Raw genomic sequence first — 25,961 nt, forward strand, 5'->3', positions numbered from 1 at the left:
TTGTGCCTGACTACTTCCTGCAAAGTACATTTCCCTTACTATTTAAATACAAGTCTCTTCATGAGTAGCATGCATAATCAACCTCAATGACAGTGATACAAACATGATACCATCTGCACTCTTTGCTTGTTCTTGAATTACATCTGACAGCTTTAAGTACTAATAAAAGAGACATGTTACAAACTATAGGACTAATCTTACCCCTCTGCTGGAAGCAGTTGTTATCCCTGAGAGCCAGAGATCTGGTTTACCAGTCCCAGGGACTGGTTTTCCTGGAATGGTTACTGCCTCCTTTGTATAAAAAGATGGAATGGTGTATCTTCCTGTTGCTTCTTGTGAAATGAATGGCTGCCAGGTAGTGAACCAAACTGTTTCTGCTCCTGTGCTTCTGTGAAAGAGAATTACAAGTTACTTTCCTGCAACTTCAGTTTTGCTTCTGAAATTGATTAATGGGTGATCAGTACAAGAGTATGTTTACAAAATAGGGGAATGGAGACATCCCTAGCACAAGTTTCAGCTTCAGCCCTTCACCTTCTTTCTTTCAGGTATTAGAGTACAGGAAGCAAGAAACAGGAAACATTTAAATAGTATCTGAAACATAATAAAATTAAAAAAAAAATACAACACACACAAGCAGCAGCCATAAATAAAGTGACTGCTATACTGTCATCTAGATTTTCAGATCCAGGCATTTATAAACTAATGACTTTACATGGATTGCATAATGCCAATTGAATAGCACCTGGTGAGAGGCTTCAGAAGAAAAATCCAAGCCATCATTCCATACAAACCTATATATTTATCCATTTGTGTACCAAAAGGTTTGTAAATAAAAGAAATGTGGTGCTGCATCCCTAGTTAGCAGGTGTATTCTTGAAGGTATCAAGAGGAGTGCTCTAATAGACATATTGATCTAAAGCTCCTACAAATTCAATAGAAACGTTTTTAATAATGAAAGCCAGTGAGATAGAAGCCATGTGTAATCTAGTAGAAAAAAAATCCTAGGGGGATAGAGTATGCTGGCCTCCCGGAATGGACTTCACCAATCCTGGGTAAGTTTAGAATACATGCTGCCTTGTAATCCAGATATGGATATATTGCTACACTTACAAGCTGGATGTATGAACTCTTTTTTTATATGCAATACATCTTACTGCTGTAGTCTATCATGAACTACTCATAAATCAATTGTCAGTTATACAGCTTAACAGTCTCGTACAGAATTTACCTGATGCAGCTATAATGCTTTTTGCTATAGTATGTTAATACAATTGATCTATGTTCAATTACACAGCTTCTTCCTTTACAATGAGGTAGTAGGTTCTCATGGAAGACTTCTTAAACCCACATCCTTTCCTGTATACTTTACAAAAGCATGAAAAAGCACATCAAATTCAGGCTTAAATGTTATTAAGATGTATCATTTCTGGAACCGCTTTTACTCTTGGCATATTTTTGTCCAATAATTATTTGTATCAACCAAGACATGCAGCTGGTCTAAAGAAGAGGCTTAGATAGACAGAAACACTATAAGGTGAGGCATGTTTGTTATTTTAAAAATTTTCTCTGAGAAGGAACACTCAATGATGACATGAAGCTCTGTCTCTTATGATAGGTTTTTGCTGTTCATAGGCAATACTAGGGTAACTGTCATTTTAAGCCTAGCCAATAACTCAAAGTCAGAATCAAACTCCATACCTTGAGTCAGTAAGGTGAAGTCCTTAACCATTATGCCAAATCCAACAAACACTGTTATTTACAAATATTAAAAAAGTGTTTTTTAAGTTTACTTTGATTTTATATTGCCTAGTGGGCTCAGTATCAGCTCACTGTACATTGTATGCTCCTCTCATAACTTTCTGAAACTGACAACTAATGCTTAGCTTTCAATAGCTTCTAATCATTACTATGATAATGGAAGGCAGAAAGTTTTAGCCCTCTCCCTGCACACCTGATGTTCATATCTGTATTTAATTTCTGTCACTGCTGATCTCATTGAATTCAGTGATATACATGTGTCATGCTACTACACTTTGCATGGCACATTAAAATGAACTCCTAGCTCACTTCTCCCCCCTCCACACTCAGCAATTTGCCATTATCTCTTTCCTAGAGCTTATCCTTGATCGTCTTTTGCAGCATTCCTCTCTCTAGTCTGGCTTACTTCTCATGGACTGAGGCCATCAGGGACATTTTATATAATAACGTCCAGGAAGTGGGCACACAGGAGGGTGATGTGGTACAACACTATCCTGGAAGCTGTAGGAGCCTTTTTTGCTATCCCCTACTGAATGAAATTTATATATCTACAGTTTTATTTTTATTTTCATTTATATGTTTAATATATGTTCCTTTGATAGGGTATGTAAAAGTTCTAGTAATAAGTAAAGGTATATGTTTCCTTTCAAGGAATATGAATTGTATTATTTTGGTATTGCAATAGTTAAGACAGGTTAATTGAATAATTCTATATAATTTAATTTATTGATTGGGGTATATATATTTGTTTTAAGGTAATACTTGTGTATATCTGAAGAAGTTGTGGACGAAAACGTACTGCTTACTGTTGTAGTCAGCGTTAGAGTGGTGTGCTGTGCTTAATACCTGTCAATAAACGTGTTTTCGTGGAAACGGCTATCCAGGTGCTTCTTTTTATTGTTTTGGTGATTTCTGGAGCTTTTTCCTCCTTTTAATTGGATTTTGCTATACCCTAGTTACATTCTTGCCCCGCACCCAATATATAAGAAAATCTATGTGTAACTAGTTGACTGATAAACTGCTGATGAATTTTACAGTTTGTGATGTAGGCCAAGAGGCTCTGGTACCCTGTGAGGATTTCAAATATGAGCAGAAAACCCCTCCCCTCACCATTGCTCAGTCCCAGTCAACCCTCACTAAATCTTAGCAAGCTATTTTAATGATAGTTCAGAAGAGTTTTGATGATTTCGTGGCTGTTGCAAAATGAAGAACAGAAAGGCTTCAAAGTGACAACATTTCTTGTAGTTTACTTAAATACAACTGCAGGTTGCTGCTTTAAAGAAGAACCCAATGGTACATGCAAACAGATAAGATACAATTTATTTTAATACGCCCGCCTGTTGGCATTTGCAAAATGGGACATTTTGCATTTCTGATGCAATCCAAAAAAGAACTCGCATGACAGGCAGGTTCACGGCCAAAATAGATAACTCAAAGTCAAAAAGGCAGCCAGCACCCAGAATGCGTTCTGACCCAAACAAACAGACCGGTTTCGGCACACATCCTTCTTCAGTGATAGCATGACATTCCATCAACTGACTTAATATAGCCATGAAATAATTAGCTAATAAGAAAATAGGTGAGGATAATTACCTATTTAAAGGTATCAAACCAGAAAAATAAAATTGAACCCTAAAGTTAAAAATGTTTACATAAACATAATGAGAACAGAAAACTTTTAGTTATGTACTTACCATAACTTCGGATGTATGGGATCCATCTCGCCTACATTCATAACTGATGGGCTCGGAGCCGATCCATCGGCTCCGACTCGGCCAACTAGTACACTAGAACGAAGTCTCTTATTGGCTGGGCTACCCCTTATCCCAGGATGCACCACACCTGCTTCCCCAGATCTTGTTTGTTCGCTTTCATACATACATGCAAACACAGAAAAAATAGTAGTCACTATAACCAACTAAAGTTCTTCAAGAGAAGATCTCCAAATGGAACTACATCTCCTCTAAATCCCAATGGAAGGGGGAAGGAGGGTGGGTATGAATGTGAGATGGATCCCATACATCCGGTTATGGTAAGTACATAACTAAAAGATGTAATGGGATCCTATCTCGCCTACATTCATAACTGATGGGACAGCGTCCCTAGCACCTAAATCCCGGGTGGCTCATTGGAAAACACTCCTGAGAACTGTGGAACCAAAGGAAGCCCTGCCTCGAGAAACCACATCCAATTTGTAATGAGAAATGAAAGTGTGCGGAGAAGTCCAGGTAGCCGCAGCACAAATATCATCTATTGATAATTTGGAGTGAAAAGCTACAGAAGTAGCTATTGCCCTGGTAGAATGAGCCTTGACTGGAAAGGGAAGCTCTTTGTTAGCCTGTGAATAAATAAAAGAGATACAATCTTTAATCCATTTAGCTATGGAGGTTTTAGCTACTGGTTGACCCAATTTGTTTATTGCAAAGGAAACAAACAGTTGATTTGATTTCCGCGTCTGAGCGGTTCTATTCAAATAAAAACGCAGTTGTCTATGGACATCCAATTGATGAAAGGTATATTCTGCGTTATTAGAGAACTCTGGAAAAAAATACAGGGAGCTCTATAGTCTGTTGAATACAGAAAGAAGAAGCTACCTTTGGTAAAAAGGAGGGATTTAATTTCAAGGACACTCTATGCTTGTGAAAAATCAAATAGGGAGGATCAGAACAAAGAGCTTGAAGTTCTGAAACCCGCCTGGCCGAAGTTATGGCCACTAAAAAGACTGTTTTCCAGGACAGAAATTTCAAATCGCAGGTAGCAGCTGGTTCGAAAGGGCGGGCAGTTAAGGCAGCAAGAACCATATTTAGGTCCCAAGGGGGGACAGGGTGGGATATTGGAGGCCTAAGGAGCCATGCTCCTTTAAGGAAAGACTTACAAAGTTTGTGAGACATCAATGAAGGTTCAAAAGAAGAATGAAAATTAGAGATAGCCGCTAGCTGAACCTTAATCGTGGAAACTGAAGAGCCCAACTGAAAAAGAGAGGCCAAGAAATTCAGAACCTCCGATACTGGGGCAGTAAAGGGGTTTATACCTCGTTGCTGAGCCCAGAAGGCGAACCTTTTCCACTTGCTGGAATAAAGTTTGACAGTGGAAGGTTTATGAGAAGAAGACAATATGTGGATCACCTCCGGAGAAAGGGAATTGTCTCGGACTAAGGATGGAAGTGGAGTAACCATGCCGCCAACTTCAATGACCTGAGAGACGGGTGAAACCGTCCTGACTGATGAGTCAACAGGTCCAGCACTGAGTCCAAAAACCATGGACCTTCTACCGCGTGCCTCTGTAGGAAAGGAAACCAAACTTGACGAGGCCAGTGCGGGGCAATCAAAATCATCTCGCTCTCCAGGTGAATGGCCTTCTGTATCACCCTCGGCAGAAGGGGAACCGGAGGGAAGGCATAAAGAAGACCGGGGGGCCAAATGTGGGTCAGAGCGTCCCTGGGAATCTGTCCCTGGGAGGGGATCAGCGTGAAGAACTCTCTGCACTTCGTATTGTGGGGGCTGGCAAACAGGTCGCAGCAAGGGAGGCCCCATTTGGCGAAGATTTCCGCAGCCACTCTCTGGTTGAGGGACCACTCGTGGGGTAACAGAATGGTCCTGCTTAATCTGTCCGCAATCACATTGGATTTCCCCGGTATGTGCGTTGCCATTAGAAAGCGGTTGGTAGCTACCACCCAGTGCCAAAGTCTCATGGCTTCTCTGCACAGTGGGTAAGACCTGGTTCCACCTTGCTTGTTTATATACCAAACCACCGACATGTTGTCGGATAGGATAGCAATCGGACCTTGCGGGAGAGCGTGATGGAGAGCTTGAAGTACCAAGAGTACCGCTCTCATCTCCAGGATATTGAAATGTAAATGCGTTTCCTGGATTTGCCATGTGCCTTGGACCGACCTGTCCAGGTAATGACCCCCCCACCCTACCTGGGAGGCATCCGTGGTCACAGTGGCAACAGGGGGTTGAGGAATAAAGGGTCGCCCCTGGTCGAGATTGGACTGGAGGAGCCACCAACGCAGATCCCGACGGCAACTCTCCGTGATCATGACTAAATGGTTCAAAGGGAGTTCCTGATAGGACCATTGAACCGATAGGAGCCATTGCAAAATTCGCATGTGAAGTCTGGCTAAGGAGACTAAGAGTATAGTTGACGCCATCAAGCCCAACAGTTGTAGGATCAGATGGGCCGGAGCTCTTGATGGGGGAGACAGGATTTGACTTGGTTTTGCAGAACCTGAATTCTTGCTGCCGGTAAGAAGGCGCGCATCCTTTTTGTATCTAAGTTTGCGCCTATAAAAGTAATACGCTGAGATGGCTGTAGTACAGATTTTTGCCAGTTGAACGTAATTCCCAAGAAACGGCCCAAGGTGAACGTGGCGTTGAGCGCCTGAAATAGTAAAATAGTAGATGCTCGGAGGTGGCAGTAAGGAGCCAGTCGTCCAGATATGGAAACACTTGGAATCCTAGACTCCTCAGGTGAGCAGTCACCACTGCCAGACACTTGGTGAACACCCTAGAGGCTGTGGTGAGACCAAAGGGCAGTGCTCGGAATTGGAAATGACTGACTCCGAGGCAGAAGCGTAAGTGTCTCCTGGACTCTTGAGCTATCAGAATGTGATAGTAAGCGTCCTGGAGATCTATAGAGCACATCCATGCATCCTTCTCCAGCAGTGGAAGAATGGATTGAAGGGTGACCATTCGGAATTTGGACTTTTCCACAAAACGATTCAATGAACTGAGGTCCAAAATGGGCCTGAAGTCCCCTGTCTTTTTTGGCACCAAAAATAATCTTGAGTAAGTTCCTGATCCGATCTGGTCGGTGGGGACAGGCTGGACGGCTCCTTTTTCTAGCAGCTTTGAAACCTCTATGGCTGCCTGATCCCGCTGACTGGGTGGCACGTCCGGGATTTCCCTTAAGGAAAGGGGGGGCTTGTTGAAGGGGATGAGATAGCCTCCGGTTATAATCCGAAGCACCCACTGATCGCTTGTTATAGATTCCCAAGCTTGTGGGTGCTCCGCAAAACGACCCCCGACTGGCTCCGGAGCTGCACAGTCGGGCAACAACTCAGGGACGCTGATTGTAGGAAGAACCACGAAAGGAATCGCGGTCTCCAGAATTACGGGGGCCTCTGCCGCCTCTGGGGCGGCGTCTTCCTGAATTCCCACCCCCCCGGCCTCTGGAGGGGGAATCACTGGGTGGAGTAGGGAAAGACCTCTGAGATTTTCTGAACCACATTTTCCCTCCTCTCTGGACCTTGGGGTAAGGCCTAGAAGGAGCGGAAAAGCGGGCCCCAACGGCAGTTAAGGTCTTGCCCTCCTGCTCGCACCGAGTTAGTGTGTCCTTCACCTTGGGTCCAAACAAAGATGACCCATCAAAGGGGGCATCGGCGAAGGAAGACTTGAAGGCCTCCGCAAATGAACACAAGCGTAACCAGGCGTGTCTCCTGAGGGCAATGCCTGTTCCCGCTGCTCTACTTGCCCCTTCGGCCGCATATGAAATGAGCCTCATGGACGAGTTTACGATGGAGAACAAGGTAGTCATCTGGGCGCCAACAGTAGGGGCTAGCGCCTCAGGTAGATTACCAGTGAGGGAGTCACTTAGCTCTTAAAGGAGGTCCCTTTGGAGCCTGGTAAAATGACATAAATAGTTCAGCGACCGTAAGGTAAAGGCCGCTGAAGACAGGGTACACTTCCCGTACCTATCCATGCTCCTGGAATCCTTATTAGGAGGGTGGATAGACGTTGAAGCCTCTGCCACGTCCTGCTGTGTGGCAGAAGCCACCACCATAGCATCTGCGGGAACACCTTTGGTAAGAAATTCCTTCTGGGGCGGGGCTGAAAGAAATTTATTAGGTCTCGCAGACACAGGTTCCACAGAATCAGGGTGTTCCCAAGCCCTTCGAGAAACCAAATCAAGGAGTTCATCGAAGGGCGGAGACACCCAGGAGGCGGAGGGCTGGGCCCCGAAGGCCTTGAGGAAGACTGACTCCTCAGCTGAAGGGGTTTTGGCCTGCCAATCTCCTCTCTGTCTCAGAATCTCCAGGATATCTGAGAAAGAGATATCATCCGAAGATGATTTGGGGGACCCTTCCGCGTCATCGAGGTCAGTATCCGATGTAACAGACTCATCTTGGGAGTCCACGTGCTTCCTCTTGCACAATTTCTTCCGTGGGGGCTCGTCCGAAGCAGTTTCGGACGGACCCCCCGGAAGAAGGGAACCCCCGATGGGGGTATCCTCAGGCCCTGGGGCCCCGCTGCCGGGAGACTGCAACACCGCAGAAGCACCAATCTCCAGATCTAGGGACGGTGAGGTAGTAGCCTGCTGAGCCGGCAAGGGCATGGCTAGCACGCTCCTCATGGCCGCAAAGGACGGACCTCCAGACTCCATGGAGATCACTGGTCTAGAAGCCACGATGGCACTGGGAATTCCAGCAGCCGATGCACCGAGGGGAAGATTAGGCACCGAGGCACCCAGTCCCAAAGTGTTCCCCTCGGGTCCGGCTGAGGAAGTTCCAGTACCAAACCCTGAACCCGAGGACAGGGTAGGAACTATAGTCGGTGATGACAGACCTCGAAGGGGTCTCGGTTCCGACCGTATGGCTCCGCATTGCTCCACCATCACCGACTCCAACGGCTCCGAGGAGGTTGGAGGAGGAATCGAATGTTTCGAAGGGGGGATCTGCTCCGAAGCCAACTGGGCTGGAGCCGAGACCATTTGAGCAAAAACTGGAGACTGGAAGAGCCTCTGAATCACCCTATCCAGATCCAAATCAGAAAGTTTCGAGGATTTAGAGGAGGTAGACAGACGAGAACTTTCCTCTCGGCTCCGAGAGTGTAGGGGACCAGCTCTGAAAAGGCTCCAACACTATCGGAGCCGGTTCCACCACAGCATGGACCACCATCGGCGCAGAAGGAGCTTTCTTCGGAGCCGAGGGGGAAGAGTCTGAGCTGCACACCTCCACCGGCTCCGAAAACATTGGAACCGAAGGAGGTGATTCGCCTCTCGATACTCCAATCCGCGGCTCCGACACTAATGGAGCTGAGGAAGGAGGCATCGAGGCAGACCCTTCGACCCTCGGCCCCGAAGTCAGTGGAGCCGAGGAAGAAGAGGTCGACTTTTGCTTTTTAGCAGTCGGTTACGACGGACTTGTCGGAGCCGACGATCTTTTCTTTTTAGAGGTAACAGGTGAATCTAAAGCTTCCTCGAAAGAGGGCTTAATAAGACCCTTCAAGATCAGTTTATTTTTGCGCTCTTGAAGAACCCTAGAGGAGAAAGCATGACATACACTACATGTCTCCTGTAAATGTTTAGGCCCTAGACAATACACGCATATCGAATGACTGTCTGTAATAGACATTTTGTAATTGCACCGAGTGCATTTTTTAAATCCTGACTTCTGCTCTTTGGACATGTTGAACAGAATAAAAAGCAGTCAAATATGAAAAGGTTAGCGCCAACTGTAGAGCGCGAGAAACAAGGCACAAGCTCTTGAGAGGGAGATTTACCTCACAAGAGAACACAGTAAACACGCACAACAACCACAAAAACAACGGGCAAAGGCCCTCTAATTTAAACGGGCTTTGCCCGAAGAAAAAATAATAATAACCAAACTCTCAAAAGTAGGGCAAAGGCCCTCTAACTTAAACGGGCCTTGCCCGACAGCAAAATAGAGTACCAGTAAATCACTTCACACATGCAAAAAAGTTATCATAAACAAACACAATTTTACAAAGAGTAGCTGTTAAAACAGCTGTTTTTATCAATTTTCAAAAAAACACCCCAAGGTCAAAGACCAGTAAAGGTAAAAGAAACCACTTAGCTCCAGCCAAGTCGAGACCACGTCCAGCTTGTAAAGCGGCAAACGAGATCTGGGGAAGCAGGTGTGGTGCATCCTGGGATAAGGGGTAGCCCAGCCAATAAGAGACTTCGTTCTAGTGTACTAGCTGGCCGAGTCGGAGCCGATGGATCGGCTCCGAGCCCATCAGTTATGAATGTAGGCGAGATAGGATCCCATTACATCTTAATCATATCTAGATATCTTAATATATTAAACTGTAAAAACATGCTAACCTGATTAAACAACTTGAGAATATATATAATTTTATAAATGATCATTAAGACCCGGGTTAAATAACCCCCCCCAAGTCTAATAATCCAGGTCTTTTCTTTGCTGTTAAGCATATTATGCCATCCAAATTTATTAATACTGTCACCCCTGATGGCATCAATGATTTGAAATTGAAACTGAGACAATACACGTTTATATAAAGCACTAGATAGATGGTTGTTCCTAATGTCACTAAGATGTTCTGACATCCTGATTCTCAGCGGTCTTGAGGTCTGCCCAATATAAAAAGCAGAACAGGAACAGGTGGCAAGATATATGACCCAATTGGTTCCGCAATTGCCAAAACATCTAATCTCAAAAATTTTTGTTGTATTCCTGCTGGAGAATTCTTTAGATTTCCTCATATAAACACAAAAAGAACAATGACCACAGGGAAAGGAACCTCTTAGTTGGTCACCAGAAAGTGTGAGTTGTATACCACCCATATTTCTTTGTCTTCCCTTTTTATGTAAATTCAGATATGATCCCAAGGTATGACCTCTCCTATATGAAAACTGGCAATCCGAGGCAAGGATATTGGCTAGGGCTGGATTGGCTAATAAAATATTCCAATTACTTTTAATCACATTTTTAATAACATTCATTTTCCTACCAAATGTGGTCACAAATCTAATGGGCATCACCCCTGTGTTGTTCTTTTCTTTGTAACTACGCAGCTCATTTCTATCAAATTGTTCCACCCAATTATATGCTGGCATAATATGTCCCGATTAATAACCTCTAGCCTTAAATCTGTTCTTTAATAGTTATAGTGTTCATAACTTGCCTGATCGGAGCATATCCTTTTAATTCTCTAAAATTGAGACTTGGGAATGTTTCTTTTGATATGTTTTGGGTGTGAACTATTGGCATCCAACAGGATATTGTATTTTGGGCATTTTCTGAAAATTTTTGTGTCAAGTGTATGATCAATATTCCTAGTGATAAAGACATCCAAGTATTGAATTTCACTATATTGCATATTGAGAGTGAATTCAATACCCCACTTGTTGTCATTTAGGTATTGAACGGACTTCAATAGATATTCCTGATCAGACCTCCAAATGAGCCAGCAATCATCAAGGTACCTACGTCAGATGTCCAATTCCTCTATGTAAATATTGTGGGCCTTATCATAGATAAGCTGTTCCTCCAAGAACCCCATAAATAGGTTGGCATATATGGGTGCAAATGATGCCCCCATTGCTGTGCCTTGGACTTGCCAATAGCAATCCTAATGAAAATAGAAAACATTCTTGGTTAGTACCTGTTCCACCATACAAAGTATCAGAGTATTAAAATCCGGTGGATAAAGATTACCCCTGGCCAACCAATATTCAACGGCCTGTAATCCGGCCCAATGCGGAATATTCATATAAAGATTTAACATCAAGGGTGCACATCCACCAGCTGGGCTCAAGTTGGGAGTCTGCCACAATTTGTAAAAATTCAGTTTTATCTTTCAGCCTGGATCTAAGCTCAAAAGAGGTTGTAAATGTAGAGTCAAGAATTCCGAAAGTGGTTCTGTTAAAGAGCCCCTGCCTGAAACAATAGGTCTACCAGGTGGTTTAGTTAGATTTTTATGAATTTTGGGCAATAAATAAAAAGTATGTCTATGTGGATCAATCACTGTTAGCTGTTTCTGGGTGTTTTTATCAATAGTTCCCTCTTCAATAGCTAAGTTCAAAAATTAATCTATCTCCTGTTTAAACCTATTGGTGGGGTCTAAGGGCATAGACATATAATGCTTATTATTCCGTAACTGTGTTTGTGCCTCAGAAACATATTGTTCCATATCCATTACCACTACAGCACCCCCCCTTATCTGCTGTGGTAATAACAATATTGGGTTTGTCCCTCAAATCCTTTACTGCCCGGAATTCTGACTCCGATAGATTGTTTCCCAGTATGAATGATTCCTCTTGTTTAAAGTGTAGGTCTCTGATGACTTTGTCTTGAAAAATGGTGACATGTTTGTCCATTGGTGGCTGGAAAATGGATTTTCGTAAACGAAAACGAGTAGCTCTTTGAGAATTATCTTTATGCCCTTTCCCTCCTTTTAATTGGATTTTGCTATACCCTAGTTACATTCTTGCCCCGCACCCAATATATAAGAAAAGCTATGTGTAACTAATTGACTGATAAACTGCTGATGCATTTTACGGTTTGTGATGCAGGCCAAGAGGCTCTGGTACCTTGTAAGGATTTCAAATATGAGCAGAAAACCCCTCCCCTCACCGTTGCTCAGTCCCAATCAACCCTCACTAAATCTCAGCAAGCTATTTTAATGATAGTTCAGAAGAGTTTTGATGATTTCGTGGCTATTTCTTGTAGTTTACTTAAATACAACTGTAGGTTGCTGCTGGAAAGAAGAACCCAATGGTACGTGCAAATAGATAAGATACAATTTATTTTAATATGCCCGCCTGTTGGCATTTGCAAAATGGGACATTTTGCATTTCTGACATACCTAACAGTGGGGGAAGCACAGCCTTTCTCATCACTTCCATCCTCGCAGTCATCAATGCCGTCACATCTCCGCAGAAGGTCGATGCATCTGCCTGATGTGATACAGTAAAATTCGGAGCCCTGGCACCACCAATGGCTGACTGGTGCAGCAGATGGAAATATACCTAAAAAAGGCAAAATAAAGCAACCAGTACATCAAAATACTGCCACACAGTAGGAATTTAAATGAAAACTATTTCACCAACCTCCAGCATTCTCTACTAATTATACATTTCTGTATGTGATATTTCACAAAATCCCTGGGTGTGTCATAATTTCCAACAGTCTGTTCACTTTGTCATTGCGGATTGTCATATGTACAATTTATTTTACCAGTTTGCATACAGTAATTGTTTAATTTGTGGCAGCTCATAACTTTGGTTAAGGACAGCATGTTAAAGGGTGCCTTTGCCGGTTTTTACTGAAATAAGAAAAGATGAGCAGTACAGTGTATTTCCAATATACAAGCATCAGTTCTTATGTGGTCAATTCATTATTACTGGCATCTTACATTATCGGACTCCAATATTTTCTAAGTGCTTTTGTTTTTTTTTTTTTTTTTTTTTTTGGAAAGATGCATTTTGTTGAATGCAATGAATGTATCTTTCCACAGCTATATTTGTGTGTGTGTGTGCGCGTGCGAGCTGTAACCGGCTTATCTACCACCCAATACCATTCATTCTCCAATCTCATGTTGGCGCCCCTTCAACTATAAAGTTCCAAAAAAACTAAAAAGATCCATTCCCATATCTGGTTGGCACCAGTAAGTTCAGGATTAAGATGGGCCAGGTCCCATTTCTGCAAGCACCTCAACTCTTAACTCTAAAAAACAAAGCAGGTCTTGCTTCAAGACTACTGTTTCTGTTTTTATAACAGTTGTTAGAGGCTCACAACAACTTACACCACAAATGAAGTGAAGTATTCAGAAATACCAGTGCAGAAATGAATATTAGTACTGCGGTGGTGGTGCTGCGGTAGCGTTGTTGCCTCACAGTAAGACGCTGTCCAGTTCGATTCTCAGCTAGAGCGTCTTCTGCGTAGAGACATGCGTGAATGGGTGTACCTTCGTTGAAGGTTGTGCGTCAGAGCTGGCAACTCGGCACGTAAAAATCTACTGCCAATCATTAGTGAACCGGAGTTCCGCTGTGGCGACCCCTAACCGGGAAAAACCAAAAGACACAACAACTGCACTATCAATTGATCGACATCTCCAAGTTGTGCCTTTAACACCTTGCTTCAGGGACCGCTGCCACCTTCAGTTCACCCTAGCTATATCTCTGGTGTGCATATATATGTGTCCCTAACCTCTGGAAAATGGCACCAATTAATCCCTTACATAAAGGACGTAATTCCACTGACATTACTAATTTCTGACCCATAGCCATCCTGTCTCCCCTCTCTAAAATCCTTGATAAATGTATTCCTCAACAATTTGTCCACTACCTCTTACAAAATAAGCTAATCACCAATATGCAACATGGATTTCAGCCAGACAAATAGCACCTCTACTGGATTGCTATCATTTACAGACACTGTCAATAAAGCTCACAATTCTAATAAACTTGTTATCTGCAGTATTTGTAGATCTATCAAAAGCCTTTGACATGGTCTCTCACAGTAAACTACTCAATCAACTTTCCACTCTGGGTCTAGCATCTTAATATATTCAGTGATTCTCTAGCTACCTTCCCAACAAGTTGTAAAATGACAAGGATCCATCTCCACATATCTTCCCACTTCTACAGGAGTCCCATAAGGATCCATCCTTGGTCCTCTACTGTTTAATATTTTTGTCAAAAAGCTACATTTATCTTCTTGTGAAGGCACCTTGATTCGATATGCAGATGACTCTACCATAATCTTCTCTTCAAAACCTTAACTCACCTCCAAGAAATCAATCAACAAGCTGTCATCTCCATTGAAACCTGGCTTACATGGCACAACTACTACTCATCCCCAAAAAAACAAACTCCTCCTCTTTACCTCAAAAACTCACACCCATAACAAAGCATCTTTTCAAAATGTTTTTGGCAAATGGCCCTGAAATCGAGTTAGTCCACCATATCAAACTATTAGGAGTCATAATAGAGGATAATCTTAAATGTGACCTCCACATCCGAAGCAATATCAAGAAAACCCATCAAAATCTAGCCATACTATACAGAAACAATCATTTTCTGAGCACACCCACAACAATCACTCTAAGTAAAACCTACCTTCTGTCCTCTCCATTCTATGAAGCACCAATTCTAACTCACAATCTTCCATAAAAAAAAAATTAAAGCTGCTACAATTCCCAAGTTTGCTATTAATTCATCCTCTTTTACCCATCACTGTAAAGCTCTGCATACCCTTAGCTGGCTGGAACTCCTCCTCCACCTCTCCTACATTAAACTTATAACAGTACATAAAATCATACACAAACCATTAGCCTGCCCAGCTCTTACCCCTTTAATCAATATGTATTTTCCAAAAACATCTCTTAGATTGGAAAACAAACAACTTTTCACCATAAACAAACTGAATAAATCCCATGGACAAAGCCTATATTCATACTCAGTAGCAAATAACAAAGGAATTCCTTTCCTCTGACCACCAGAACTATTTCTAGCCTACCTACCTCTAAATGTTCCCTAAAAGAATACCTTACAAAATCTTGGACCTGTTCCTGTGCCAGTCCAGGCTGAACTTACTCATTATACTTCACTAACCCCCTTCAACTTAGATCAAACTTCACAATCCTCTCCAGCCTCCTACTCCACTCATTTTTGTTTTCCCTACTACCTTACCTTATTTAATTAATCTCTGCAGAATTTCCTCTCTTTCCTCCCTACTCAACTAAGCTACCTGAAGACACCCTACTCTGCACTCTTAATCTCCTTCTCTCCGTCCTTATTCATTCTATAACCATAATATGAACACCTCTCTCATACTAAGACATCACTCAATTTCATCTCACTGTCTCTAATCATGTAATCTCTGATATCTCTTTAAATATCTTACTAGAATTGTCTCAGGTCTCATTTATGACATATTTATCTATGTAACAAATAACATAACTATTGAATTTTTCCTCACATATTGTCTTCAACTCGTGTTATAGTTTTTCATTGCACTCTACTATGAAACACATGTTCTATGTTTTTCTTATTACAACATTTTTTTCACTTTTATGTTTTGTAGTATAGCATGATACTTTATGTGATTTAAAATATTTGTACTTATTTTGTAATGTAACATGACACTTTGTGATTGAAAATATCTGTAACTGATTTTTTGAAATATTGTGATTGTGGAGCTTTACTCCTCAGGCGTACTCTGAAAAGGGGCACTTTCTGGCCCAGTCAGACTTTCTCGGTAAACAAATGTCAAATATGTATATATATATATATATATATATATATATATATATATATATATATATATATATATATATATATACACACACACACATACGTATATGTTCGTGCATGTGCATATATTTACACATTTTATATGTGCACGCACACATGCATACACACATACACACACACACACGACAAACACACACACACACACACACACACACACACACACACAAGGGATTACTTGAAGTAACTGAAAGACCGCATAATGTTGAAAAGACAAATGCTGACATACTACTACACACATGCCAAGAAACAACATCTGTGCATGCAAAACTTAACAGAAAAATAACTGAAAACATATTTTTTGCAGGGGGGGGGGGGCATGACCTTATGCACCCCACACCCTCTGTTAATAATATATACTAACTCTGAGATCCCCAAAAGTCAAGAAAAGGCATATTCTCCAACCTCATGAATTGTGCTATCTAGCACACCTGCTGACCATTTGTTTAATCGTCGACCAAACTACACACAGTTTAGAGTAGAATAAGTGCACCCGTATATCTCTATATGTGTTTGTGTGATGAATGTGTGTGTGTGTGTGTGTGTGTGCATGTGTGTGTGTGTGTGAATAAGTATACACACACACACACACATATATATATATATATATATATATATATATATATATATATATGTATATGTGTGTTGTATATATGTATATAAATGTATATGTGTATTATATGTATGTGTATGTACGTATATATATATATATATATATATATATATATATATATATATATATATATATATATTTATACATACATGGGTGCAACAGATTTTTTTGTGGCATGCATTTACTGCGTGCCCCAATTTTTAATAAATTTCATTGGTGTTTACAGTAGTCAAATTATATAACTTCAGGAGTTATCCTATCTCTCTTTGGTTGTGCAGCTGTGGAGTTAGTATATTTAATTTCCAGGGAGTACAGCCAACACACTGAGGATGTAGGTCCCCGCATGAAAGGAATGTGTTTGTTTTTTATGTGATTGCAGATTTAAACCATCATTTACATTTGCAATCACTTTAGTTCTCTGTTTTATTTGTTAGATGTATATCATTGCTGAATAACTTTTTAAAACTTTCTGTAGATGAATGTTCATTGGCAATGTAAAGATATGTAGTCATACGTATACACACACACACACACATATATATATATATATATATATATACATATATATATATATATATATATATATATATATATATATATATATATATATATATATATATATATATATATATATATATATATGTATACATATATATATATATATATATATATATATATATATATATGTAAATATAGGTGTATATCCATTATCAAAAAAGTAAGGATATCAAATGGCAAGTGATCAAACACAACCGATCGATCACCAGCACAATTGGAATGATATTCTACAGCAAGATTTGTCAATTGAAATGGCACATCATGTGAATACTCCAAGCTGCTAGAACTATATTAAAAAAGATGGACTCATATCAGCAAAAAGCATTGCTCCTGATGAAATTTTGTGATAGAAAGGAAAAGTATTAAAATTTTGGGCAACATAGTGAAAAATGATTAATCTCCATACACCACCAGGCAGACGAGAAGAAAGTTTATCTCAGCAATTAGAGAGTGCTGAAGTAGGCATAAGACTCAGGCTGTTGCATCCAGCTGTCTTCAAAGCAATTTTCCTGAAGGGACAAAGACATTTTAGGATGCAGAATAGGCTAAAAAGGAAATTAAGGATAACCAACAAGGCATGAGCCAAGAAACAGTAACTGAGACCTGGCTCAAGGCTCCAGAGAGCACTCCTGCAATACCAGGCTACAACTCTTACCACACTTTTCGGCCACCAAACCAAGACCGAAACACTAAAGGTGGAGGAGTGTCCATATTCACCAAGGATATTCACACCTCCAGGCTAGTTGCCCAACACAATGCATCTGAAATTCTTCAGGTGAAACTGACACTAGGTAAGACTGCAATCCAAATTGTAGCTTGCTACAGATCCCCCACCATGCCCCAAGATTCTCACTACACCTTTCTAAACATACTGGAAAATATTAAGATATAACGAAATACCCGATACTGGGTGATTTCGACTACCCTGCCATTAACTGGGAAAACTACTCGGGTACCAACACCTTTTCTCAACGGTTCTTGGAATTCATAAATTCCAATGCCCTGGATCAAGTAATCCATTGTCCCACCAGGGGCTCCAATATCCCAGACCTGGTCATTACCAACATGGGAGATAAATGCTCCACACCAGTGGTCACCTCCCATTAGTCAGGTCTGACTATAAGCAAATCACCCTTGACATCCACAACCCCCCCCCCCCAGTAAGGAAACCTCCGTAAAAAACTTCTCCAAAGCCAACTTCATGTTACTCAAGCCTAAAGTGACAAACTTCATGATACCCATGCAGACGGCAGCTGAAAGTTCGACTGCTGAATCTTACACTAAGGCACTGTACGAGCAAATCCACTCATGCATGAATCGTGCCATCCCAAATAGAACCAAGATGCTCTCCTCTAAAAAAAGGAAGCCGATCTTGTAGTTCCCTGCCATAAACAAACAATACAACAGAAGAAAGAAACTGTTGCAGAAAAGAGGAAAATCCCAGAATGCAAAAAACTCCCTTACCAGCCTCAGTAAGAAGCTGAGATCCCTCATAAAATCCTCCAAAGCTAGTTGCGAAAATAAAATTGCCAAAGATTCCAAAGACACCCACAAGGTATTCTATAGTTATGTCAAGAATCTAAATGGCAATGCTCAGATATGCTCTAAGTTACAACAGAATGGCATTAAATATACTGATCCCAAGGATATTGCCAATATCCTGGCAGATCGATTTAGTGCCAACTTCACCCCCCTCTCACCCCCAAAAGGGCCCATCTCAATACCAAAAGATTGCCAAATTCCGGTAATCACGGCCACAAAGGCAGAAACCGCACTCTCCAAAGCTAAGAATACAGCATCCATGGGATCAGATGACATCTCAGGTTGTGTACTACATGAACTACAAAATGAACTGGCACCTCACCTAAGTGTCATGTTTAATCATAGCCTCACCTCAGGCTTCGTGCCCACTGAGTGGCGCACAGCTACAGTTATCCCACTCCACAAGGGGGGATCCACCTTGGATCTCGGGAACTACCGTCCCATCAGTCAGACGAGCCTGATCTGCAAGGGCATGGAACTCATTATCATGGAACTTATAAACAAAGACATTGGGAACCTTCAAACACTGGACTCCACCCAGTTTGGGTTCGTGAAGGGCCGATCTTGTCTCCTGAACCTGACTGACTTCTTCGAATCAGTCTCCAGAGCTGTGGACGAGGGTAAGGCAGTCCACACAGCCTATATGGATCTCACCAAGGCCTTTGACACCATCCCCCACTCTGGAATCATAGATAAACTTAGTAAGCTGGGCATAAATCCCTACTTCACTTGATGGGTTACCAACTGGCTTACTGACAGAACACAGACTATAAAAGCAGCTGACTCCAAATCCAACTCCAGACAAGTGACAAGTGGAGTACCTCAGGGTCCAGTCCTGGGGCCGCTGTTGTTTGGCATCTACTTCTCTGATATACAGGCCTACACTAAGGGACTCTGGCTAACAAAATTCACAGATGACTGCAAACTGGGAGCCATTATTGAATCCACAAATGATGTGGATATTCTACTAAAGGGCCTTACAGAAACAGATGCTTGGTGCCAAAGCCATGGGCTCAAGCTTAATGCCAAGAAATGTATAGTTATCCCGTTTGGATAAAGCATGTACTCATGAATTATCACACAGGTGGCAGTACACTAAACATCGAAAGTGTGATGAGAGACTTAGGGACACAGGTGGACAGTGGTCTCACCTTCAATAACCACTTCGTCACAACAGTCAGGAAGTCCTTCTATGTGGCACACCTCATCACTAAGGGCTTTTCATCCAAAAAAATGGAGGTCATTGTCCCACTGTACTCATCCCCCTTTAGACCCATTATAGAGTACAACGCTCCATTTGGTATGTACCTCACAAGACATCTGCAACAGCTGGAAAGGCCACCAATAAATTTACTAAAAAAATCACAGGCCTAAAGTAGATGCCCTATGCTGACCATCTAAAAAAACTCCAGCTATACTCTGTGGCATATCGTCTACTCAGAGGTGATCTCTTTTTAACATACAAGGCCATGTCAAACCCTGAGCTGTTGGACATGCTCCACTTAAAGAAATCCGAATCCCTCAGAGCCACACACTCCAGGGATCTAAACCTTGTCATCACAATGAACAAAACATGCTGGAGGGGTAGGTTCCTGACCCAGAGACTCCCCAGACTCTGGAATAGACTGCCCATACATGTCAAGCAAAGCGCCTCCTTGGCCCTCTTCAAAAGGAAACTTGACAATTGGATGGGAGATAGGAAATTCACCCCGGGGATCACGTCAGTCACCCTGCTAGACAGGGGTCCAGGGAAGTAAATATTGTGGGAAGAAATATCCAGGGAATTGTTATGGCTAGGTTTGTATAAGCCCTAGGCCCGATAGCCTAGTACTAACCTATGAACTTATGAACAGAAGGGGACTCTGTTTTTCATTTTTCTGACATTAACAAAGCCAATAAAAAGATTTTGCCTGTGAAATATTTTCTTTTGTTCATAAGGAAAATGCTTGAGCAACAGACAAAAAAGAGGAAAAAAAGGACCTGATGAGAAAAATCAGAAGTACTCTGAATTTCAACCAGCCACTGGTATTGGGAGATGGAGATGACCAGGAAGAATATCAGCAATGTTGTGAAAGTAATGAATAAATGGGTGATTGTAAAGCAAATAAAAAAAAAAACAATAGTTCTGAGCAAATAAATCCTGAGCCAGTTACTAAGCACAAACAGAAGAAATATTAACAGCTCATGGAAAGATTAGTGTATTTAATAAATAAAAGCATCAGTAAGGCAAAAATATAAAACCATACACAACAATGGAAATGCTACAGTTTGATTTCTTTCCTATTACTGTATGTGCACTTATGTCAACTTATAAAATGTGGTTGTAACAAAAGGAGATACTGCCAGCACAGCTACCTGGAATTGTGTAAATAATTATATGTCATTGGTGAATATCGAAATGATTTATACAAGATGCTTGTGTCACAAATGTATTAGAACTGTTTGCCATGTGTATATCAAACTGCTTGTACAGATGTGTTTGTTGAAAAAGTATTTGCAAAGTGCTGTTTGAAATGTTACTGCAGTGAGTCCTACTGAAAGAGAATAGAAATGCACATGCACTATTATAACTGTTTAAATGCATGTATTTTAACAGTGGAAACTGGAATACAGCAGATTAACCTCAGTCCACAAACTTTAGAAAAATATCTGAAATTAAACTACTTTATAAGCTACGCCATAAAGTCTTCAATGCAGCTAGAGACACAGTCTGTACTAGAATGTTTTCTTGTCTTGGAGTGAACTAATTGCTATGTTTGAAACATGAAGGAATGCAATTGTTTTATAACTTCCAGCATCTGCTAAAGATCTGAGGAAAAGCGCTTGTCTGTATATTTTTACAGGTAGATGCTAAATGCTACCAGCTTCTAGCAATGGGGGTCTTGGCCTGGGAACTAGAAGTCAGATGACCAGAAAAGATGTCATTCTGCAAGCTAACCCAATGGTAATATTTTGGATATTAATTTGAGAAGTCTGCTAGTGAGACAGAGCATTCTACATTATGTCTTGGACCTGACAACAAAAATATCCACACAACACATCTGCCTTGCTCTAATGAAGTAAGTTTCTAGGGAACAGTATAACTCTCTTAGATACAGTCAGGAATACAGTAAAGCTTAGTTTAGATATTTTTCTTTATTTGTGTGAACCTGTACTGCAATGTTATTTTAAATATTTCCTGTGGTTTTAAACTCTGATGCCACTGTGAATATATATTTAGTAATGTCTTGTTCTTTTATTATTTATTATTAAATATTTTTAAACATTTCATTGTGGCTGATCTGTGTACAGATTGTTACATTTTGAGAGCACTTGCATATTTATTTGGTGACAATGTGTAGGCCACTCCTAATAGCCTTGCTCTTGGACAAACTACCATTTGTATTAGTATTAATATTACACATTAAGATTGCCCACCCTTTGTTAAGGGCTTTAAAGTAGCTGATAAGGAGTGAGTGGTGGCAGTAGAGACTACCTTACAGTGAGGGCAGAAGGGGACATAGCTAGTAAACCTGTGCCAGCCTTTCCCAAGTGTGTGTGTGTGTGTGTGTGTGTGTGTGTGTGTGTGTGTGTGTTTCTAAATCAAACCTCAAAAAGTGTGTGTGCCAGCTACTTGAGCAGGGACATGAAGCACTGGTTGGACAGAGAGGGTGCTAGAGGTCTTGGACTGGTCACTCAGCTGAGATCTCAAGTCTATAGCTGTGCCAGTGGGAAGCCTTGATGAGGATCTGTAGAAAGAGGGAGAAACCAGTCCCAGACTAACCTTGGTGTCTGTGTGCTCTTAAGGGAAATTACATTTGATGCAGAGAGCTGCATCTGGAAATACTGTGTGTACCTGTCATCTTCTCAATGAATGTCCCCCCACTTTTGCCAGTGGTGAGTGCTGGGGCCCCTTGATTACTGGTCCAATGGATGGTCATCACATCTGGAGGCAGTGGTGGGATCACCACATCACATACTGGAATTCAGTGGTGTGGATATTGATCTCCTGTAGCCTGTAAACAGTGGTCACTAAAGAAGGTGTTTCTACTCTCAAGCAGCCAGATGTTAGACATTCAGAGTTTCATATCAGAATAGTTTTATTTATTTTCTGTTAGCTTAGTTAGTCAGGGGCAGCAGGCAAGGATGTCTGCAGAGGACTATGGTAAGCTGACACAGAGCCAATTGGCTGAGACGTGCCCAGCCAAAGGACTGGTGTATGCCAACCTGACTGAAGTGGGAATGATTGCAGCCGTAGTCACAGCTGCATCACAGACCAGTAACCAGAAGAACAACCAAACTGGCCTTCAGGATGTACAACTCTCAGAAAATGGACAGTTCAACTTTGCCTCAGAGGACTTAAAAATTCATCTTGAGTAAGACTTGAACTGGAGGCCAAATGTTTGGAAATAGAATCGGTATAGAGACTGGGCCATTTGGAGGTCAAAGCAGAATCAGCAGAGAGACTACGGCATTTGGAAGCTGAAGAAAATGAGAGGCAGAAGCAAAATGAAAAGGAAATGCTGACTCTTCTCCAGGGTCATGGAGGTAATGGGGAAGGGAATAACTGAACCCCAGAAGCAATAAAGGTCAGTAAATTTATTCCACAATTTACAGAGGGTAATAATTTTGATAGTTTTATTCATATGTTTGAAAGGGTATGTAAACAATATAATGTTGACCAAGGGCTCTGGGTACAGTTCCTGACCCCCTTATTCCATGGTATAACTGCTGTTTCTAAATTGTCTGATACTGATTGCTTAAATTATAATAAAGTTAAACATTGTTTATTACACCAGAAGCTTATAGAAAAACGTTTTGTGAGCATACACGCAAGGCAGATAAAACTGTCCGTGATTATGTTGCTGAGTTAAGCACTTATTTCCATAGGTGGGTGAGTGGGTGTCAAGGCACCACTTCTGAAGGGCTGGCAGACGTTTTGGTGAGGGAGCAAGCCCTTAGCACTTTGCCTGAGGAAATGAGAATCTGGTTGGAAGATAGAGAATGCAACACCACAGGTGAGTTGGGAAAAAAAGACCTATACCTAGCAAGCAGCAATCACTACATATGAAAGGGATACCCAATGCTGCACATGGGTCTAGGGGAACTGATGGTGGGCAGCCTAAACTGCCCAACAGAGTCCGCCAGTAACAGGAGAAACCACTAGTTCAGGTACACGGCCAAGATCAAGGGTTAAAAGTTTTAAATGTAACAAGTTGGGCCATGGGCAGGTTTAAATAATCTACTACATCCTGGACAAACTTCAACCCCAATCCCTGCTACTACTATTGATAAAACCCCTGAAGATATTTCTGATAGTTTTAACCAATTCTTTACTGAGACAATTCAAGCCCTAGCTGCCAACTACCTCCTAGCTCCCCTGGTCCTGAAAGTAGTACCCCTAGAAACCTACTCGCGTTCAGCTTCCAACCAGTCGCCACTTCACTTATCCGTACCTTGATCAAAAAATTAAAATCCACTACACTTTCTGCTGATCAACTCCCTGCCGAGTACCTACAAAAATCAGCTGATGCTATTGCTTACCCCGTCTCAATACTAATCAATCAAACCATAGTAGAAGCTAAAATTCCCACCATTTGGAAAATATCCTATGTAATCCCACTTCACAAACGAGGCAGCTCTACTGAATTCTCCAATTTTAGGCCAATAGCTATACTCTCTCCACTTGCAAAGATTATGGAAAAATGTATTCATAGACAACTCATGCACCACCTAATCCAAAATCGCCTTATGGCAGACACTCAGCATGGCTTCCGTCCTCATCACAGCACTACTTCAGCCCTCCTAGCCTTTACTAACACCATAAACCATAATCGCAACAATAATTATATATCCTCAGCCCTCTTTTCAGATCTTTCCAAGGCATTCGATATGGTTGATCACCAACTTTTAATCCACACCCTGCAAACATTCTGTCTAGATACTGGAGCCCTCCAATGGTTTCAATCCTACCTGAATGGTCGACAGCAGGCTGTCCTCTGGCAGAACAAACTCTCTAACCTTCTACCTAACACCCTTGGAGTACCACAAGGCTCTATACTAGGGCGCTTGCTGTTCTCCATCTTCATTAATAAGAAGTTATGTACTCACCATAACGTTCCATCTGAGTAGGTATCTTCATTTTCTGCAACCTTTGGGATATGGATCCAATCTCGGATCTGAGCCAGCAACTTCTACCACAGCATAGATCCGAGCTCCTAGCTCCTCCCTTTACCCATAATCCCCTGCCAACCCTGACTGACCCCAGATCAAGTTTGCCCCATATAACAATTTGCTAGTGTGTCCCGGAAGGACAACTCCCACTTAGAATCATATTGGTCAGGGGGAAGGCGGGTGGGATGGTTGCAGACAAATGAAGATACCTACTCAGATGGAACGTTATGGTGAGTACATAACTTCTTAATCTGAAGTAGGCACTTCATTTGTCAGCAACCTTTAGGACAGAGTCCCCAGCTACCTGAATCTTGGGTGGCCTTCATGGAATGATATTCCGGAGCACTGCAGAGCCAAAGGACGCCCTACCTCTGGAGACAACATCCAGTTTGTAATGGCTGATAAAAGTATGGGATGAAGCCCAAGTGGCTGTGGAACAAATATCATCCAAGGGAACCCTAGATCTAAAAACAGCCGATGTAGCAACGGCCCTAGTAGAATGAAGCGTGGACTCCCTGAGGTGCAGGCCGTCCCGAACTCTGACATGCTAAGAGAATACAGCTCACTATTCATCGTGACAGGGTAACTTTAGAAACCGACTTGCCTAGGTTGGTTTTGGCAAAGGAGACAAACAACTGGTCGGATTGTCTATGACCAGCCGTTCGATGAATATAAAAGCGCAGTTGTCTGTGCACGTCCAAAGAATGCAGCTTATACTCTCCTTTGTTCTGATAGTTGGGGAAGAACACGGGAAGATTAACAGATTGATTAATGTTTGCTTCGGAAGATACCTTAGGCAGAAAAGACGGATTGATCCTGAGGTAAACTCTATCCTGATGGAAGGTCAAATACGGTGGTTTGACACAGACAGCCTGAAGTTCCGAGACTCTTTTGGCCGAAGTAATGGCCACCAGAAAGGCTGTTTTCCAAGAGAGGTATTTGAGATCAACCGTGGCCGCCCACTCAAAAGGGGGGCTAGTCAAGACCTGTAGAACTAAAGCTAAATCCCTTGGGGATACTATCTCCCTGACAGGAGGTCAGAGGAGGAAGGTACCCTTAAGGAAAGCTTTACAGAGCTTGGAGGTAATAAGAGGGCCAGTCTCATGCCCTACATAATAGTGAGAAATCGCTGCTAGTTGCACCTTGACTGTAGAACAGCTAGCCCCCTGATGAAAAAGGGTAGACAGAAAATCCAAAACCGATGTTAAAGGCGCTGTAAAAGGATTTAAATGACGGTGCTCAGCCCAGATGGAAAAGCGTTTCCACTTACTCCGATAGACCTTTCTGGTGGATGGCTTGTGTGCTGCTACTAGAA

General features: G+C 41.9%; 1 protein-coding gene across 1 annotated transcript in view; it reads right to left on the reverse strand.

Annotated features, from left to right (window-relative positions):
- LOC122797804 (SCO-spondin-like) overlaps positions 1-25,961 on the reverse strand; it is a 4,708,783-nt gene that overhangs the window by 2,781,553 nt on the left and 1,901,269 nt on the right. Inside the window, exons 46-47 of the mRNA XM_044066325.1 lie at positions 12,333-12,495; positions 202-388 (exon numbers count right to left, since the gene is read on the reverse strand). Coding sequence (XP_043922260.1) covers positions 202-388; positions 12,333-12,495 — 350 coding nt within the window. The remainder of the gene's footprint in view (positions 1-201; positions 389-12,332; positions 12,496-25,961) is intronic.

This window comes from Protopterus annectens, chromosome 3.part1, assembly GCF_019279795.1.
Source record: "Protopterus annectens isolate FY-2018-M chromosome 3.part1, PAN1.0, whole genome shotgun sequence".
NCBI lineage: Eukaryota > Metazoa > Chordata > Ceratodontiformes > Protopteridae > Protopterus > Protopterus annectens.